We start from the raw sequence: 14,276 nt of genomic DNA on the forward strand, positions 1-14,276 counted from the left end.
TATTAGACTTGAACCTCAATATGTATTTACACATTTTGAATATCATTACTGAGATAATAAATACATAAATTAATTAAAAAATTCAAAAAATTCTCAGCATGTTGTCAACTCTGCCCAATGGCTACACAAATAAAACGTATCCTTAGCGAGTTTAGTCCTTATTCGTACAGACATTTATTCTATCGTTTCAAAGCGGAAGTTGAATCCGTCCGTTTACGCAGCTTGACGACAGTCCGCTAACTTATCCATGAGGTCTTCTCCTCGCCTGGCCCTTTTACTTCACAACACTTTTGCACATGATAACAATGTAAATAGCATTGTTTTGGTCTGCATCCGCTGCTATTGGACACGCGCGTCATCTGACACTTGACCGACAGACGACGCGGAAAAAGTGCTCTGTTCTCTCGCCAAAACCGTCGCCTTACGTTACGTCTTTGCGTCGGGTTAGCTCGGCTGTGATGTGATCAGGAAATAAGACTCGCCTCGGCTGCAACTTGCCTCTGAAGATGACATTAATATCTGCTATAATCATTCACACCTCCATGTTATTGTCATTTCGATAGACTCTTGGGAGGGACCGCTACGTTTCGGCGAGGCGGAAATAGCCGTGAAGACGCAGAGGACATCCGCCGCACAACATGTCTTTCTTCAATTTTCGGAAGATATTCAAGTTTGGGCCGGACAGAAAGAAGAAGCAGTACGAGCATGTCCACAGGGACGTCAACCCGGAGGACATATGGGACATCATCGGGGAGCTGGGAGACGGCGCCTTTGGCAAAGTCTTCAAGGTAATAATGCACATATTACTGTTATTATGGTGACTGTCTTACTGTTGTTTTACACGTGTCCACTGTCCCAGGCCTGTGTTTTCTGTCCAAAGTAAGTGATCCCATGTTACCTGCTCACTCTCACTTTCTGTGTCATAAAGTGTGGCAATAAATCCTTATTAACCAGCATGAATGTTTCCCCAAGGCTATTGAAATGGAGAAGCTTTAAAGTAGTCCCTGTGAAAGTCTGTGAACAAATGCATGCTAAAGTCTGAAAAGGAGGCAAAATTGTAGAGAAACATAATGTGAGAACGTTGGATTAACCTCAGATGATCTCAAAATATGAAAACCGAACATGGTTTTGGCAAATGAAAACCGCACAGATACAGATAACGACATTTACTATCATATTTCACATCATTTTTTTATTTCCCAGGAGATTATCACACACGTTTGCATTTTTTATTTGGACTCCCACAATAGTTTATCATCAAACATGTCTCATAACTTTACCATAAATTATACTTTTTAAAGCTCAGATGCAATTTTGAAGAGTACTTTTTTAATACTAAACCAAAATATCCAACATTTCTGTCCTGGAAATAATTATTTTTTTGTTTTGCTTTTTTGTTTTAAAGACTTAACTTGCACTTTTATCAGATATCAGTTAATAATACAAAATATATATCATGACCTACTTCAGAGTATTTGAAGAGTCTAAACTAAAGAACACATCTAGATGATTATTACTATGTCATTGTAATATCATAGACTTTGAAATGTCATTTGTCATGTGTGCAAGGCGTGGCTCTTCATTCATTCCTTTAATTTAATGTCATTATTGTTCATGCCCTGAAAGACTGGATCGCCAGGTGTATTGCTGCAAGGATCTGTACTCCCCTTTAACTGTTATTCTTGTTCTTTGGAGGCCGCATTTGGTTAAAGCGCATTTGTTTGCATAGAAAACAGTTGGCTTAATAGTCCCAGTGCCAATGCAAATCCTCACCCAACACATTTTGCTTACAACCATGAAATAGTCACACATTTTCCTGTCCAAAAATGAGATTATGACCCAATGGAGTTAAAAAAAAAAAAAAAGTTGTGGTGTCATGTCATGTTTGTGCTGTCGTTTAGTTGTAGCGGCCATGTTGTTGTTGTTAGGGGAAGGGAAGAGCTCTTTTCACATGCTTTTGTCAGCTGCTTCATTTGAAGAAGATTCAAACGTGTGAATCGTCTCTGTGAACATCCTTAACCCTTCAGCGACCTCACCGTCTGCGACTGGTCTGGTCCAACGGCCCGAGTATCAGCCCGTTGCACAGTATTGTTTTCTCAGTTCCAGTCCAGTCACATTATGAACTTCCCCAAATTGTTAAATATTTGGGACGGGACAAGTTCTCGCAAGATAAAATGGTGACAACATTGTGTAGGAAATGTTCTCAGGAGATTTATTTTCTTATATGTGTGACTATTTTAAAAAAGCAGAATGAAATACTTATGTAGTTTTTTTGTGTGTCTATAATGAGTCATCTGAGTTATTTATTCAACCGTCTACAGCTCTAATCCTATCATAGTACAGAACGTGATCCAAAAATGAGTCCTCTACGAGTGCAATAAAGCTTTCCATGATAAATACTGACCCCCAAAAAACGATTGCTCCATCTATAATTTATTGTTGATATAGTAATTATTGTACCAGTTGAAAGAAACTGTTCTACAATGACAGCAAAACTGTTTGGCTAAAAATGAGATAAGATAAGATATTCCTTTATTGTCCCACATGGGGAAATTTCATTGGTGCAACGCAGGTAGATACAGAGGTAGATACAGAAGAACAGATCACTTATAGGAAGTCTGAAAAACACTTTCAGTAGAAGATCTCCTATAAATAAATAAAAACTCCCATAGACAAATAAATAAATACATAAATACCATTGCATGTGATCACGACAGTAATTGCACATGAATATGTGTCACGACAGCACATAGATTGCACATGAATTTCACAGTAATTGCACATGAATTGCACATGAATTCCAACAGCAATTGCACATATGACAGAATTGCACATCAGTATTAGGTTAGGTCAGTATTGCGAGTGTTCAGTACTAACAGTTTTTGTTATAAAGTCTGACAGCAGCAGGAAGGAAAGACCTACGGAACCTTTCCTTCACACAGCGAGGGTGGATCAGTCTCTCACTGAAGCTGCTCTCCAGAGCGGAGAGAGTGTCCTGCAGGGGGTGACACTCATGGTCCAGCATAGATGTGAATCTAGCCAGGACCCTCCTGTCCCCCACCTCCTGCACCGAGTCCAGAGCACAGCCCAGGACGGAGCTGGACTTCTTGATGACTCTGTCCAGCCTCTTCCTCTCCCTCTCTGTGATGCTGCTGCTCCAGCAGGCCACACCGTACAGGAGGGCTGATGCCACCACAGAGTCATAGAAGGTCTTCAGGAGTGGCCCTGTCACTCCAAAAGACCTGAGTCTCCTCAGGAGGTAGAGCCGACTCTGGCTCTTCCTGTACAGTGTTATGAGTCCAGTCCAGTTTGTGGTTCAGATGAACACCCAGGTACTTGTATGAGTCCACTCTCTCAATGTCCCGTCCCTGGATGTTCACTGGTGAGGGGGCAGTGGGGTGGCGTCTGCGGAAATCCACCACCATCTCCTTGGTCTTCCCCGCGTTGATGAGGAGGTGGTTCCGCTGACACCAGTCCACAAAGTCCTGCGCCAGTCCTCTGTACTCCCCGTCATCGTCGTCCCTGATGAGTCCGATGATGGCAGAGTCATCAGAGAACTTCTGCAGGACACAGCTGTCCGTGTCATGTCTGAAGTCTGCAGTGTAAAGGGTGAAGAGAAAGGGCGCGAGGACAGTGCCCTGGGGCGCCCCCACACTGCAGGTCCGAGTGTCAGACACACAGTTCCGGGCTCTCACAAACTGGGGTCGGTCTGTGAGGTAGTCCAGGATCCACTCTGCCAGGTCGTACTCCACACCAGCCGTCTCCAGCTTGTCCCTCAGGAGCAGCGGCTGGATGGTGTTGAAGGCGCTGGAAAGATCGAAGAACAGAATCCTCACAGAGCTGCCAGGATTTTCCAGGTGAGAGAGAGAGCGGTGCAGCAGGGAGATGACGGCGTCCTCCACTCCGATGCCAGACCGATATGCAAACTGCAGCGGGTCCATGGCTGAGCTCACGGTGGAGCGGAGGTGGTCCAGGACTAGCCGCTCCAGTGTCTTCATCAGGTGGGACGTGAGAGCCACTGGCCTGAAGCTGTTGAGGTCTTTGGGGCGCGGTGTCTTAGGCACAGGTACCAGACAGGAGGTCTTCCAGACCTGTGGTACCACCCTCAGCTTCAGGCTCATGTTGAAGACATGCTCCATAACGCCACACAGTTCATCTGCGCAGGACTTAAGGAGCCTGGGGCTGATGCCATCAGGTCCTGCTGCCTTCCTCACTTTAATCCTCTTCAGCTCACTCCTCACCTGTGCTGCTGTGACAGTCAGTGGTTGGCAGGGGGACCGTGTGCTGGGGGGATGGGTGAGTCCAGGCGAAGTGGGGAGCTGATGGTCCGGGGCAGATAAGCGAAGAGGAACAGATGCAGGGCATTGTCCAGCTGTGGAAGAGGGAGCATGCAGCTGTGCAGGGGGAGGGGCGGGTGACCGATCAAACCTCAAGAAGTGAGCATTTAAATCATTCACCCACTGTAGATCCCCCTCTGTCTGGGCAGGGGGGATTTTGAAGCCCGAGATGGTTTTCAGGCTCCTCCACACTCCCTGAATGTTCTTTTGCTGCAGCTGCTCCTCCATCCTCCTCTTGTAGCCGGCCTCAGCCTGCCTGATCTTCCTCCTCAGCTCCTTCTGCACAGTCCTCAGCTCCTCCTTGTTCCCTGACCTGAAGGCTCTCTTCTTCTCCTTCAGCAGAGCCTTCAGTTCACGGTTAATCCATGGCTTGTTGTTTGGAAAACACCGCACCGTCCGGGAGGGAACAAAGTTCTCAAAACAGAAGTTGATGTAGTCCGTGATGCACTCTGTGATGGTGTTGATGTCCTCCCCATGTGGGTCATAAAGCTCAGTCCAGACAGTGGTGCTGAAGCAGTCCCTCAGAGCCTCCTCGCTCTCAGCAGACCACATCCTCACCTCACGGGACACCACAGGCTGTCTGCGCACGATGGGTTCATACACAGGCCTCAGATGTACAAGGTTGTGGTCCGAGCTGCCCAGGGGAGGGAGGGGGGAAGAAGAATAAGCCTCCTTGGTGTTGGCAAAAAACAAGTCCAATGTTCTATTCTCTCTGGTGGGGCAGGTAACATACTGGGTGTATGTTGGTAGAACAGAAGAGGGAGAAGCGTGGTTAAAGTCACCAGAGATGAGGAAGAGAGCCTGTTTATCCTGTGTTTGCAGCCTACAAGTGCAGGAGAGCCGTGCTTCACAAGCATTTTCAGCATTGGCAGACGGGGCCACATAGACTGCGATCAAATTCACATGTGAGAACTCCCGGGGCAGATAATATGGCCTCATGCCAATAGCCAATAGTTCAATATCCTTGTTACATAGCTGCTCCCTCACTGTGCAGTATTCGGGTTTGGACCAGCTTGTGTTCACATACACCGCCAGACCTCCACCTCTTTTCTTCCCGCATTCTCTCGTTCTGTCCGCCCGCAGCAGATGAAAATTGTCCAAACCTACAATAGAGTCTGGCATTTCTGCTGTTAACCAGGTCTCTGTGAAAATCAAGACGCTGCTGTCCCTATAAATCCTCTGGGACCGCATGAGGCTCGCTATTTCCGTCATTTTATTTTGAAGGGACCTCACGTTACCCATGACTACGGCGGGAACCGACTTCCTGTTTCCTCCTCTCTTCTCTCGGAGTTTACGTCCAGCCCGTCTGCTTCGTTGCGTTTTCCTTAGGATGTCCGCCAGGATAACGTGACGATCTCCGGGTAAGACGACTGTTCTCCGCAGTTTCATTAGTTCCTCCTTTGTGTAAACGCGGTACGGCGCCGGCCGGGGGGCGGGGCCGGAGCCGGGGGACTCAGAGCCAAGACACGTCGCAACGACACGACGAAAACACTCAATCCAGCCGAATAAAGTCAAAACAAGTTAATTTAAAGCGATTCCAGTGCGTGTCCCGATCGTTCGTGAAGTTCCTCTTTCATATAAACGTGTATATAAACGTGTACCGATGACACGCCGTACTTTAGCGCGGTCGGAGGGCGTGGGGGGGGCTGGTTGGCTCGCTCGGAGCTAGCTCACGTCACAACAACACAACGAAAAACGCTCAAATCCAGACGAAAAAAGTCAAAAACAGTTGAATTAAAAACTATTCCAGCGCGTGTCCCTATCGTACAGTAAAATAGAAAAAATATACTAACTATATTTACAAAATATAGGAGATAAAGCACAATAAGTGTGAGAAAGAAGAGAGAGCGTTTACACCGGGCTGCCAGCTGTACCAGCGCCTTATGAACTGCTTGATTTATTCATTATATATCATGTAATGTATATCATGTCGTCTCATTTTTTCAGACACAATCTTGTGTTTCGTCGCCCTATTATTCAGTATATTATTATAACTCACTTGACTTTCACTGAGAGGCTTGCTCTCTGTCTAAATACCCTGAGACTGTTGCTACACTTGTCACACTTTGTTACTGAAGGAAAAGGGCACGGTCTGTATATGATCAGGATACATCTATTTAGATATTTGTCTATGTTTAATTATATGTTAAAATTTTGATAATTTGCTATAAAAATAGCGTTGGTTCTCAAATATATTATTCTTGTTTAGTCTTCCCTGTGTGACCTTCAATAGTGTTATGATTTACGCCCCATAAATATCCTAGATCACAAACTGGTTTGTGTTCTCTGTGTTTATAGTGTAAATAACCTTATTACATTTTAATAGAGAACAGTTAATCTCCATCTATCCATCAAAGCTCTCATAAACCTTTTTTATTTTGTTAATGTTAATGAATTCAGTCATCTCCTAGCAACGCAGCAAGACAATGCCAGGTCAGAAATATGTAAACACAGAGCCTGACATAATGCAGCACCTCCCATTCCTCTGTTCACTCAAACACACTGACACTGGTCCTGCAAAGGCACTTTTCAAATGTCACTTATTTGTATTCAAATATTGTGTTAAGGTAAAGAATCTCTTTGGTGTTTTATTTGATTTATTTTATTAGAATGCCCCCACTTAATTGCTTGAGTGTTTGTACAGCACACACTGCTGTGATTTATGTCTACATCTATCTACAGTAAGCTTCTGGTAAGCTGCACATATGTGACCCAGGGTCATGTTTGAGGTCGCCTTATTAATCCATTTATTCAATTCATTATAGTTCATTCAGTTCATTTGTTATCCCTGATCAAAACTCACTGGAACATTAATTAGTTGAACAGTTTTTTTTATGTGGTGACTGGGAGGGGCCACTGGGCCGCCTAGCCATTTCCTGGTTTTATATCCTCTACACCGTCACTGATGACATCATCAGAAGCTGCTATTTGGAGAGGTGTCTTTTCTAATGTTAAGCCTGGTATTTTGTGGATTATTTATGTAAACGAGGATTTACAAACCTGTTTATTTGTGTGCTGGCTAATATGCAGTATGGTTTATTGAATAATAAAGGCCAACATTAGGTCAATATTACAATGTCTGTTGTTCCAGCTGAGTGGAATAGCTCGGTATAAAAGGATGACTGTTGAGATGAATGTTGCCACAACCATTTCAGCCACTTTAAGCTCCACTACCTCACATTTGCTCTTTACTGTTTATGTCTGTAAATATTCTCCAATAAGGATGGCTTCAACTCGCAACGGTTAAAAACTTTACCAGCATCAAATTCTGTAAAAATCTCATATTCACGAGCCTTTTGCGATCTAAACAACTATTGAATCCATTAATCAAAAGAATAATTGCTAAATTCATCGATTTAACAAAAATAAGTGTCAGTTGCAGCCCTAATAAATACATTTACTTCAGGAAAAAGAAAAGAAAGTGTAACTTCTGCCATTGCTAGGCTAATTATGTTCTGCCTTTAGACATAGTACATCAGGAAACATTGACAGCCTGTGTTTCTGTGTTGTCCAGGCTCAGAACAAGCAGAATGGGACTCTGGCAGCCGCTAAGGTCATTGACACAAAGACGGAGGACGAGCTGGAGGACTACATGGTGGAGATCGACATCCTGGCCTCCTGCGACCACCACTACATCGTCAAACTGCTGGACGCCTTCTACTTTGAGGGAAAACTTTGGGTGAGTGCGTGACTAGGGCGACGAAGTTTCACGCTGATGTGTCGATGTTGATGCGAATGCGAGGAGACGGGCGGGAAGTCAGGCGAGTCGAGGCACGAACCAATCAAGCTGTGCTGCTGCGTCGTAGCAGATGATGTAAAGCTTTAGTGAGTTCATTGTGGGTGGAATTCATGCTGATGCTTGGTTGTTCCGCCACTATTGCCACACAGATGCATCCTGTCCATTTGTGCAAACCAAACAACCATTTTCTATCAAAATCAACCATTTTACCGGCAGTGTTTTTATTACTGTATTTGTGCGAGTTCAAAGGGGAAATATTCACCGCTGCACAATACAAAATGCCAGAAAACATAATGGAACCTTCACATGACATTTTAGAATAGATCCCTCCGATTAAGAATTTGTCTTGATTACGGCAGGACAGCTGGGGGGGACAGCTCCGCAGTTACCATGGTGACGGACAGGTTTTTAGATTCTCCCAAAACTGAAGAAGAAATACAAAATTGAATTAACACATTTTCAGGAGTTGTTCATTTGGCTTTCTGATTCTGTAATCACACACATTATGGTTATGTTTATGAAATATATAAAGAAAACCTTTTGCTTTTTTTCTTATTCAGTATTGAACTATAACATTATTGTATTTGGAATATTACTTTGCATTTTCTTCATTATGAACTGCAATATTGATCTAAAACGGCTCAATAATAGATACAGGGTCATTGACTTCCTGCTCAAAACCTTTTAATATTGATATTTTCTCTTGACAAGCAGCAGATTTTCATTTCAGTGGTTTTGGTCTGAAAAGTGGCTCCGTAACATGTTTTAGTTTAGTCTTTGTTGGAAGGCACAATGTACAGAGACATTAATTTAGTTTAGTCTAGTTTTCATCCTCAGTCCTAAGTACAGGGATGTGGGCAGGGATAGGAGCTAGGTGAAAACAAACATTTTCTGTGCACTCAACCTCGAATACAGGGCAAGAGGGTAGACAATTTCTTTTTTTTTTTTTTTTTTTTTTTTAGGGAACGGCGTAATAACATTTTTAAAAGTGTATAATTACATTTTACAGAGTATGTCCCCTTTAAGACAAGATACACGGGTAATATGGTGAAGTCTGCCTCTTCATAACGTCTTGTCATGAAGTGCAATTTGGACTTTTAATGTGAGGTGACATTATTTTGCCTTTGTACTCTGCTCATTACTATTCTGTAGTTCGCTCTCTCACTGGCGTGTGACCTGTGCTGGCCTCAATTTTTCTCAAGAAATGAATGTTCTCTTCGGGAGCTTTTATCAATAGACCTTAATGTTGCCTCCATCTTTTCACACACGTCGAGTCCTGAATCGTTATTGCAGCTCGGTCAGAAACGGATACCATTTTATTGACCTCCCTGACGTCGCGGCTTATTATGAAATCCAATTCTTCGACCCGGCTTTACCAGTAAACAGAGGGGTATCTGTTCTCCCAGTCAATGCAGCGGGGATGCGGTCAGTCGATCCCGCTCTGTGCATGGGGCTCTCGGTCGGCGGTGTCATGTGACCATCCCTCGCGGACTGACCACAGCTATAGGAAAGATAATGGAGTGGTTTTGGTGGCCAGAGAAAGTGCTTGTGAATAATTCAGCGGGTCAAGTAGGTAGGCCGTGCTCTGCCTTAAAGCGGCATGGCAAATGTGTATCAGTTAAAGCATTTCGAGTGTAAGCTAATGGACTGCAACCAGAGCTACAAAAATGTGCATTAATAAAAGTAGATGATTAAATATTTATCACAATGGAGTGGATTTAATTTACCTGTTTATGGGCAGTAAAATGTGTCCGTCACACTTTACATAACATATAAAAGAAGAAAATGACTGAGACAATTGATCGTGCAAAACGGGAACGTCTGGTCAGTTGTGGTCATGTCGGGCCAGAGTCGGGTGGTGCCTGTTGTAGCTCGGATTGATTTTTGCCTTTCATTTGATACTGTGTGAAATGTTTTTCCCGATACAGATGGAGTAGCTTGTCATTTTGTTGTACAACTGGGGACAGATACTGTTTCATGTCTCCATAACGCTAATGTGATTTTACAGAATGCACTCCAGCAGTCGTGTGTAATATGGGCTCATTGAGTCATTCTTTTTATTATGACCCAGAAACAAATCTCACTCCTTACAGCCTTTAAGGACACTTTTTATGCAGAATTGACTTTCTTTTAAACATGTTCTGACATTGTTCCCTTATACCTGGAGTTGTGTTTAGCTTAATTCACGCTTGTTCCTGTTTACAAGGTCTTCTACCTCTGAGTCTCATAAAACCTAGATTTCAACCGGTTTCAAATTTCCCGGTTTCGTTACGTCAAAGGTAGAGATGCCGAGGTCTCCTGCTGTTTTCAAGTCCCTAGACTCGTTCTGAGTATTTCTGCCATCAAATTGCGTTCATCACAACTTCATGATTACCTTTGCACGTCGATGGCAGGCTAGCTTTTGTTTCATTTCCCCATGGTAATTTTCTCTGCTGTCATGATAAAGAAGCAAGAAATGAAGGTGTTTTTCGGCGACATGCAACATGAAAACCTTAAGGACTATGGAGAAAAAAGGCAAAACAACTGAATTTCAATGTCTCTACATGTGTCATAGTGAATGGATGCTCTTTTGGACCATAAACCGAGGACAAACACACTGTAAAAGTGACAGGAGAATTTTGATCCAATATTGCCAACTTCCTGTTCATCATTTACATTGTTAAGACTTGGGCCAATATAATGCATCATTTATGCCCTTTAAAAGTGTAAAGTATGAAGGAAGTTTATTTTTTGATGGATATGCAGATAATAAAAACATATTTAACAAAACATTCAGAGATTAAATCCTCCAGCAAAGAGGAAGCGGGAACAACCAACAACACCTGACTGGAGCTTGTTCACAGCCTTTTATTGACTTAAGCAAAGAGGCTATAAAAACATATACATCATTACATCACATAACAATGATAATACTGTAACTAATAATGTTTGTAGCTGTGAATCTAGCACTCTTGCACTTTAAAACAGCAACTCAAACTTGATAGTACTTTAGAATTACAATGAGATCTTGCTTTTATTTGTAGTCATTTTTCTACTGTTATTTTTTCTTGCAGATTCTGATTGAGTTCTGTGCGGGCGGGGCTGTAGATGCCATCATGCTGGGTAAGTCCTACACAGGATTTAATAAGGAAAATATATGGTGCGTGTTACGGGTGTTCTCAAGTAGACTGTATTTTCTTGTGCCAGTTTTCTTTTATTCCATCCTCACAAGCTTTGGCTGGTTGCCCTTATTTCCTTTTCCCAGTTACTTTGGCCATTCCAACTGTGTAATTATTGTAGCTCAAATTTCAAGGAATGTTTGCCCACTTCTTAAGCCTGCACTTATTTTGAAGCCTAAAAAGATGTCTTGGCGTTTCGATTTGTTTATCAAATACACCAATTATTCATGAGTTGTTTATCAAATACATTTTTTTTAATATTTATTTTTATTCTATAATGACAATATAATATTACAAAAAATAACAGAACAACAATACAATCACAAAACAAACCAAAAATATACCCCACCCCCACCTCATATTCACACACAAAAACTCAATCAAAAACGTCAATTGATACGTAAAAATAAACTTACAAAAATAGAAAATAAACCTGAAAACCACACCAGTATTTCCAATGTGTTTTAGTGGACCGTGTATTTATGTTTCAAATGATTTTTTTTTTTTTTTTTTTTTATCCTTTAAAAAATATATGTATTTATTATCATTATCATTCTCATTATTATTATTATCATGAGTGTAAAGTTGTCCCAAAGCAAAAGACTTTGTTGCAATAATCTCTTAACACGTGTTTGTCTTGTCCAGAGCTGGAAAAGCCCCTGACTGAGCCCCAGATCCGGGTGGTGTGTAAACAAACATTGGACGCCCTGATTTACCTCCACGAGAACAAGATTATCCACCGAGACCTGAAGGCTGGAAACATTCTGCTCTCATTAGGGGGAGACGTCAAGCTAGGTAAACGGCTAACAATCCATCCGCCTTTTCTTTTCCTAAACCCCTTCAATGTCCTTTTAATGGAGGGAGAAGGAGAAGCTTAGCCGCTCCAAAACCTGCCCTTACAAACCTCTGTGTCGCCCTAAAGCCACTCTAAAACCTGCCCTCACAAACCTCTGTGTCGCCCTAAAGCCACTCTAAAACCTGCCCTCACAAACCTCTGTGTCGCCCTAAAGCCACTCTAAAACCTGCCCTCACAAACCTCTGTGTCGCCCTAAAGCCACTCTAAAACCTGCCCTCACAAACCTCTGTGTCGCCCTAAAGCCACTCTAAAACCTGCCCTTACAAACCTCTGTGTCGCCCTAAAGCCACTCTAAAACCTGCTCTTACAAACCTCTGTGTCGCCCTAAAGCAACTCTAAAACCTGCCCTTACAAACCTCTGTGTCGCCCTAAAGCCACTCTAAAACCTGCCCTCACAAACCTCTGTGTCGCCCTAAAGCCACTCTAAAACCTGCCCTCACAAACCTCTGTGTCGCCCTAAAGCCACTCTAAAACCTGCCCTCACAAACCTCTGTGTCGCCCTAAAGCCACTCTAAAACCTGCCCTCACAAACCTCTGTGTCGCCCTAAAGCCACTCTAAAACCTGCCCTCACAAACCTCTGTGTCGCCCTAAAGCCACTCTAAAACCTGCCCTCACAAACCTCTGTGTCGCCCTAAAGCCACTCTAAAACCTGCCCTTACAAACCTCTGTGTCGCCCTAAAGCCACTCTAAAACCTGCCCTTACAAACCTCTGTGTCGCCCTAAAGCCACTCTAAAACCTGCCCTTACTAACCTCTGTGTCGCCCTAAAGCCACTCTAAAACCTGCCCTTACAAACCTCTGTGTCGCCCTAAAGCCACTCTAAAACCTGCCCTTACAAACCTCTGTGTCGCCCTAAAGCCACTCTAAAACCTGCCCTTACAAACCTCTGTGTCGCCCTAAAGCCACTCTAAAACCTGCCCTTACAAACCTCTGTGTCGCCCTAAAGCCACTCTAAAACCTGCCCCCACAAACCTCTGTGTCGCCCTAAAGCCACTCTAAAACCTGCCCTCACAAACCTCTGTGTCGCCCTAAAGCCACTCTAAAACCTGCCCTCACAAACCTCTGTGTCGCCCTAAAGCCACTCTAAAACCTGCCCTTACAAACCTCTGTGTCGCCCTAAAGCCACTCTAAAACCTGCCCTCACAAACCTCTGTGTCGCCCTAAAGCCACTCTAAAACCTGCCCTCACAAACCTCTGTGTCGCCCTAAAGCCACTCTAAAACCTGCCCTTACAAACCTGTGTCGCCCTAAAGCCACTCTAAAACCTGCCCTTACAAACCTCTGTGTCGCCCTAAAGCCACTCTAAAACCTGCCCTTACAAACCTCTGTGTCGCCCTAAAGCCACTCTAAAACCTGCCCCCACAAACCTCTGTGTCGCCCTAAAGCCACTCTAAAACCTGCCCCCACAAACCTCTGTGTCGCCCTAAAGCCACTCTAAAACCTGCCCTCACAAACCTCTGTGTCGCCCTAAAGCCACTCTAAAACCTGCCCTCACAAACCTCTGTGTCGCCCTAAAGCCACTCTAAAACCTGCCCTTACAAACCTCTGTGTCGCCCTAAAGCCACTCTAAAACCTGCTCTTACAAACCTCTGTGTCGCCCTAAAGCAACTCTAAAACCTGCCCTTACAAACCTCTGTGTCGCCCTAAAGCCACTCTAAAACCTGCCCTCACAAACCTCTGTGTCGCCCTAAAGCCACTCTAAAACCTGCCCTCACAAACCTCTGTGTCGCCCTAAAGCCACTCTAAAACCTGCCCTTACAAACCTCTGTGTCGCCCTAAAGCCACTCTAAAACCTGCCCTCACAAACCTCTGTGTCGCCCTAAAGCCACTCTAAAACCTGCCCTCACAAACCTCTGTGTCGCCCTAAAGCCACTCTAAAACCTGCCCTTACAAACCTGTGTCGCCCTAAAGCCACTCTAAAACCTGCCCTTACAAACCTCTGTGTCGCCCTAAAGCCACTCTAATACCTGCCCTTACAAACCTCTGTGTCGCCCTAAAGCCACTCTAAAACCTGCCCCCACAAACCTCTGTGTCGCCCTAAAGCCACTCTAAAACCTGCCCCCACAAACCTCTGTGTCGCCCTAAAGCCACTCTAAAACCTGCCCTCACAAACCTCTGTGTCGCCCTAAAGCCACTCTAAAACCTGCCCTCACAAACCTCTGTGTCGCCCTAAAGCCACTCTAAAAC

General features: G+C 43.9%; 1 protein-coding gene across 3 annotated transcripts in view; it reads left to right on the plus strand.

Annotated features, from left to right (window-relative positions):
- The first annotated feature begins 245 nt into the window (after positions 1-245).
- Positions 246-14,276, plus strand: part of slka (STE20-like kinase a) — a 32,302-nt gene continuing 18,271 nt past the window's right edge. For 2 of the 3 annotated variants that reach the window (XM_072437535.1, XM_072437536.1), the window contains exons 1-4: positions 246-788; positions 7,852-8,016; positions 11,130-11,178; positions 11,880-12,029. In XM_072437535.1, the coding sequence (XP_072293636.1) occupies positions 639-788; positions 7,852-8,016; positions 11,130-11,178; positions 11,880-12,029 (514 nt within the window). In that variant the 5' untranslated portion in view covers positions 246-638. The remainder of the gene's footprint in view (positions 789-7,851; positions 8,017-11,129; positions 11,179-11,879; positions 12,030-14,276) is intronic. The other variant, XM_072437537.1, reaches the window with a different exon arrangement.

This window comes from Eucyclogobius newberryi, unplaced genomic scaffold (genome assembly GCF_026437365.1).
Source record: "Eucyclogobius newberryi isolate DKJ021-1_F unplaced genomic scaffold, fEucNew1.0.hap1 SCAF_8, whole genome shotgun sequence".
NCBI lineage: Eukaryota > Metazoa > Chordata > Actinopteri > Gobiiformes > Gobiidae > Eucyclogobius > Eucyclogobius newberryi.